The sequence below is a fragment of the Vitis vinifera genome, chromosome 5 (genome assembly GCF_030704535.1).
Source record: "Vitis vinifera cultivar Pinot Noir 40024 chromosome 5, ASM3070453v1".
Lineage (NCBI taxonomy): Eukaryota > Viridiplantae > Streptophyta > Magnoliopsida > Vitales > Vitaceae > Vitis > Vitis vinifera.
Genome location: NC_081809.1, coordinates 19,809,295 through 19,816,134, shown reverse-complemented (window position 1 = coordinate 19,816,134; position 6,840 = coordinate 19,809,295). Strand labels below are relative to the sequence as shown.

General features: G+C 37.2%; 1 protein-coding gene across 1 annotated transcript; it reads left to right on the top strand.

Annotated features, from left to right (window-relative positions):
- The first annotated feature begins 2,709 nt into the window (after window positions 1-2,709).
- LOC104879404 (uncharacterized) lies at window positions 2,710-4,733 on the top strand. Its single transcript, XM_059737098.1, has 2 exons — window positions 2,710-3,015; window positions 3,093-4,733. The coding sequence occupies exons 1-2, from the start codon at window positions 2,710-2,712 to the stop codon at window positions 4,731-4,733; spliced, it is 1,947 nt and encodes a 648-aa protein (XP_059593081.1).
- The last annotated feature ends 2,107 nt before the right edge of the window (window positions 4,734-6,840 follow it).

Genomic DNA, 6,840 nt, shown 5'->3' with positions numbered 1-6,840 from the left:
ATATAAAATATAAGAAATTCTTATAAAACTAGACATAAACTATATGCAATTTATATAATTGATCATAACTTTGCTAAATCATTGATTCAATCTCGATTATCTCTTTTGATTTTTCATTTTCTTCTCCATCTTCATCTTCACATTCCTCAAGCAGCCACATTTTATGTATCATCCACAACATCAAAGGACTTTTGGAGGCCTTTTATATTTACTAGTCTAGGGTTTACAACTAGTTAGGGCATGTAAGGGTTTTGGGGGACCCACCATGCCATATTACTTTGGAAATTGATTCTAGCTTTGTCCTTCTCATATTTGGAAAGAATTTTTAATTTTACTTTTGGAGACCTATTATTATTACCCCTTTAGGGTTTCAAAACTAGTCAAACAATGTGTGGGTTTTAAGCAACCCAGGGATTCCCCATGTCGTATTAATTTGAGAAAGGATTCTAACACTGTATATCCTTCTTATATTGAGAAATAACTTTTAATTTTAATCAATTGTCTAATCTAATTTATTGACATAGAGAATTTCTCAAATATTTTACTAAACTCTTTATTGAAATTATTCACTAAAGCAAATATTTAATTAATAAGTTTCAAATATTTAACACTACTTAGTTAACTTTTATTAAAGAGTTTAATAATCATTAGGGTTTAAAGATCTTCGAATTTTTATAAAGATGATTTTTAGCGAAGTGAAATATAATAAAGTTTTGTTGTAAGCAAATGAAATGCAAACTTCATTGTCATCATATGACACAAAAGCAAAAGACCAAAAAAAATAAAATGGAAAAGCAGGTAAGAATGGGTTGTGCTAATACCAAGCCTTGATGCAATGTTTTAGATATCATAACCACAAATTAGTTGAGGAAATAAGAACCTCATTTCTCTATTTTCTTTGCTCGTAAGGACCTTATTTGTTAGTCATTCAATGAATTAAGATTTCGTATTAAGACAAACTTGACAATTGTTTCAATAGGAACTTAACTAATTAGCAATGCCCATCCCATAACATAACCATTTTGTATTCTATAAAGAAAATATGAGCGTTAATCATAAGAAATGTTTGAAAAGCGAATTATTTTGTGTAAATTGAGGGCATGAACTATGTTAGGGTCAAATTATGATGTAAATATATGAACACTAATGCAACAAAATTTGATATCGATGAATCCAATTCCTATTTATTCTCCCATTTTTGTTAACTTCTTGTGCTCCTTATATATATATATTCTCTAATTCCTTTCTTATATGTAGATAACAGTAGAGTTCTCTTAAACCAGTCAACTGAAAAAGCTTGAGTCTTTCCACAAACCACTCATGGCACGTGCATCCAATGTGTTCAAAAATGCTATAGTTTAAACATTCCAAATTTGTTACAAATTCTTTGCTACTCTAAAGGACAAACACTTTTCTTGTTTCACTTATTAAATTGAAATCAATATGATATTTGAGTTTGAAGTAGATTTTTGAATTATACTAATATATGTTTTGCCTTATAAAAGGTATGTATGAGTGTCATTGAATTGAGAATAGAAACAAATCATTTTTTAACATTTTAGGTTAGATTAGTGTAACGACACTTGGGGAAACGAAGATTCAGAGTTGAAATCTAAAGAAGATGTATTCAATTATTTAATAATTTGCACTTTTTTTTAATAGGATAACTATTTAGAGGAACTTGAAGAGCTTCCTTAGAAATCCAAGGTTTTCTTTGACCACATTGCTAATAGTTGAGATAATGAATTCTCTGCTAAAGTAAATGATGATGTTTATGTGAATAAGGGTGAGTATCACTGGTATGAGCTCTTGTTTTGTACCATATTTAATTTTTAGATAAATTTCTATTCACCTAACACCACTTAATTTCTAAGTTAAAACAACAGGAACAAAATGGAAACATATTGCACTCAACTTCCTTTAGTTATCCGATTATGCATTTATACTTAATTAGTTCAACATATTTAAAGGAAATTTCAAAAAACTAGGAATAGAGTTGAAATAGAGATAAGACCCTCTTCTCATAATGTATAAATGTGGTTGAGTTTTCATTCCTTGATTTAGTTTCCCTTATTTTTGGTGTTTGAAGAAGGAAGTGGATTCACTCAAATATTGTATAAGTTCATAAAGCTCAAGTAATAACAAAAATTGCTAAGAAAAGTATTATAATGAAAATAGAAAGTTGAAAGATCTGCACTTAGTTTAAAGTCAATTATATATAGTTAATCAGAGATCGGATGAATGTCTGACATGAATTCCAACATCACAGAACCCCACATAGCAGGAATGAGAGTAGAGCATATACGAGAGTGGACTAAGGAAGAAATAAAGAAAAGACTAAAATATTCTTTCATTAGTTGTCTTGTTTAAATTATATCAAGATCATTACTGCAATTCAGTGAGCCCAGATACAACAAAAGTTCAAAGGTCACATATAATAAAGTTTTACTCGAGAAGAGTGAGTCTGATAAAGATTCTTTAATTGCTAAAGGTTATAGCCGTTTCATCTTCCTCACTCTCTCTATGTTATTCCTACTTCATTTTCTCCATCATGCTAACGGATCTGATGGCAATTAATCCTCTCTGCCATTGAAATTGTTGATGACCAAAAACATCCATTTCCGAGACATTGAAATCTTAATTTGTCAACGAAAACATCCATCTGCCAAGCCCAAAATAGATCCATAGTTGGCTGTCCTTTCTGTTAGGATGGGAAAAAAGAGGTTTCAGATTGGAGCCACAAAGCCCACTTCAGAGCCCCTGTCTAAGAAACCCCTACTGCAGTTCCAAAGATCTGACCAGGCCATCATGCCTGAACCTCCTGATGCTATGCCAGGTGATAAGAGGATTCCACGGCAACCTCACTTGGAAGCTGGCCAATCTTCAGGCCCTCAATGCCATCAGGAGGAGCAGGAACACAGACTACCTTCTTCTGAAATATATTTCACTGTACGGGCCATCCTAACGGGCTCTCTATCTTTTGCCTCCCTACCCACAAGAGAAGTGGAGAAAGTTGTAAGCATCAATTTTTGCTCTACTGTCGTACTGCATATGTTCTAACTCTCAGTCATTAACTTATATTTTGGTTCCAGCTTAAGGGATGCATTACGGAGATTAGACGCCTTCTTTACCAAATGGAGATTGAAGTTACGAAGCTCAAGCAAGAAGTGAATGATGAAAGACAAGCACGGGCTCGTGCTGAGGCTTTAGTGAGGAAGGTTGCAGCAAATGGACAGCAGAACATGGCTGACACACTACAGCAGGCAAGCCTGGCTGCCCAGAAATTAATTTCTACTGAGGCGGAATTGGAAGCAACCCGTAGATCACTGGAAGGAGAGAGGGAAAGATGCAAGAGAATTCAATCTGAGGCATCTGAGAGACAGGAGGAAGCTGTTCTTTCCCAGAAAACAAGTTTACAAGAACTGGATAAAGAGAGACAAGCACGGGCACATGCTGAGGTGTACGCACGGGAGGTTGCAGCCAAAGCCCAGGACGAAGTAGCTGAGGCAATCAAGCAAGCCAGCATCTCTGTCCAGAAATTAAGCGCTGCCGAGACTAAACTAGAAGCAACCCACCGAGCCCTGGCTGAAGAGAGAGAACGCTGTGAGCAAATTAAATCTGAGGCCTCTGAGAAACAGAGGGAAGCTCTTCTTGCTCAGCAAACAAGTTTCCAAGAACTGGCACGAGCTGAGGCTTCCGCCAGGGAGGCTGCAGCCAAAGCACAGGAGGAAATAGCTCAGGCTATGGAACATGCAAGGCGGAGTACACAGAAGTTGAGTGATACTGAGGTTAAATTAGAAGCAAGCCGCCAAGCCCTGGATGAAGAAAGGGAACGATGCAAACGAATTCAATCTCAGGCCTCTGAGAAACAAGAGGAAGCTCTTCTTGCCCAGAAAACGATTTTCAAAGAACTGGAAGATGAGAGACAAGCACGGGCATGTGCTGAGGCATCTGCGAGGGAGGCTGCATCCAAAGCTCGGGATGAAGTAAATGAGGCAGTCAAGAAATCAATCCTCGCTACCCAGAAATTGAGTGCTGCTGAGGCTGAACTAGAAGCAACTCGCCTAGCCCTTGTTGAACAGAGGGAACACTGCCAACGGATTCAATCTGAGGCCTCTGGGAAACAAAAGGAAGTACTTCTTGCCCAGAAAATAAGTTTCCAAGAACTGGAAGATGAGAGACAAGCACGGGCACTTGCTGAGACTTCTGCTAGGGAGGCTGCAGCCAAAGCTCGGGAGGAAAGAGCTGAAGCAGTCAAGCAGGCAATCCTGGCTACCAAGTTATTAAGCGCTGCTGAGGCCGAACTGGAATCAACATGCCAAGCTCTGGCTGAAGAGAGGAAGCACAGCAAGAGAATTCAATCCGAGGCATCTGAGAAACTGAAGGAATCCCTTCTTTCTCAGCAAAACAATTTCAAAGAACTGAAGGATGAGCGACAAGCACGGATATGTGCTGAGAAATGGGCTAGAGAGACTGCAGCCAAAGCCCGGGCTGAAATAGCTGAGGCAGTCAGGCAATCAAGCTTGACCACCCAGAAATTGAGTGCTGTTGAGGCTGAACTTGAAGCAACCCGCCGAGTCTTGGCAGAAGAGAGGGAGCGCTACCAGCGAATTCAATCTGAGGCCTCTGAGAAACAGAAGGAAGCCCTTCTTGCCCAGCGAACCAGTTTCCTAAAACAACTTAAGGCACAAGTTGAAACCGCTGAGAAGGCTCTGCACTGGGACACCAAGTAGGAGCTTTTAGTACCAGTTTCCTGAAGAACTTAAGGCTCAAGTTGAAACAGCTGAGAAAGCTTGCGCTGGGACACCAAGTATGAGCTTTTATTACTTCAAATATGTATATACATTGGATGTATCTCGGTCCTAGCCTCTTTTGTGATTGTGTTTGGCCTTTCCTTCATTTACTTTGCTTTGAATATACAGTGCTCTTCAAATACCTTATGGGCATTAGACTAGTTTGGCGCTAGGTTCAATCAGTCAACCAGAGTTTATGATATTGTCGCTAGGGTCAACCTGTAGACTGAGCATCATTTCTCTTATGTTAATTAGACATATGTTTCACATTATGCTTTCTTCTTTTGTAGAGTGCTTTTCCAAATATTTTAGAGTCATTAGTCTAGTCTGATTTGGTGCTTGGGGTTCATTAGTAGATTGAGCAGCATTTCTGAGATGTTAATTGCACATTTCTCTCACATTGTGTAATTTTTAATAAACTAGCTAGAAGGCCTCGGGCAGAAGTTGCCTTTTAATTGTACAAGAGATTAACATGTTAATGCACCATCAAAGTATTTGTCTCACCTTTGAGTATAATTTAACTTTCTCTTTTTAGTACTCTCTTAGTTCATTTTTTCCCTTTGAAATCTAAGTTCCTATTTAATGCATGCTTTCCTTCCTTGGTAGTTTCTTAGTTTGAGGAAGCATGGGAATTTTTCATCCCTTTGGAAGTGGATTAAGAGCTTGTTTGGCAATGATTGTAGGAATATTTTTAGACTTTCTAGCACTTGAAAACAACTCTTTTGATAAAAATTGTCATGATTTTAGGAAATTATGATCAACGGAGTCCAAGTTGTTACTAATAGTACTTTATTACAAAACCATATGGAAGCAATAAGTATGCATGCATCCACTGATCAAAGCTTTCTTTGTTTTTAATTAAAGAAAGTTCTACAACAAGTTTAATTTTGTACCAAAACACTCCAAACAAGATTGAATTCTGTAGTAGATAACTTATGTCTAGTATGAAGTTCAAATCTTGCGCAAAGAATTACTAGGGGTCACTACTGCAGCAATCTCTTGACGTTCCTAAACCTCTTGAGTAGAAATATAAATCCTAGCTAAGAATGCAACTCCCTGCCTTATTTGTAATAATTTCTCAGCTTATTTATTACATGCCTACCAGCCTCAGTTATCCAGATTCCTCTTTGATTCCATCCTTTTCTGACTACTTATGATTCCATCTCATCATTATGGGACCTGCTATGGTATTCCCAGTCCCTGGGATCTTACTTGTCCTAGCTATTAGACATCTCATCTATATTTCTTTTTCTGGTTTGTGTTTTCCTTATGGTTCTATGTCATAGGTGTACGTTGGCCACTCAATAGTTATTTTCTTTCATTTTAAACTGTAGTTCAAATATTTTTTTGGCAATTGGAGGTTATTCTATGTATACACATTTTCAATCATTTTGTTAGTCATATTATGTATACTTACCGTAATTGAATGTTTTATGTTCTATGAGGTGTCCATTATTCATATATGGCTTAGGTTTAGTAGTAGCATGCTGCTTCTGTACCAGCCCAAAGTTGGTGCTGTTACAATTGTGTCTCTAGATATCATACAGCTCCTCCACATCTCCAGGCATTTATTTTCATGTTGATCTGGCTCACCCTTACAACCATGACAAAACGATCCTCCTGAGGCCATAATTCATCCAATACTGCTCACAGGGTTGACAACGTGTATTTCAAATCTAGAAGGTACTAGTATTGTAAGGTAATATTATTGTTATCGGTGTAATGGCTTATTTACGCATCTAGAATTCATTCATTCATTCATTCATATTGTTAGTTCATAGATTCTATTAGGCCAAACCGGTAATCCATAAGGCTTCCTCTTTCTATGAACTTCATATACACTCTTCTGTGATTATTTTGTTACACTGGAGAATCCCACAGTACTCATTATCCATTGCCAGGGCAAGTGTATGACAGCTATAACTAAATTTCTGATTTTATATCCGACCTTTTTCTAAGGCCAAACTGTTCTAGGCTTGTGCTGAGATTTCTTGCATATAATATCAGGTCTGATTTCTAAGTTCTTTTAGAGAACATATAATAATGA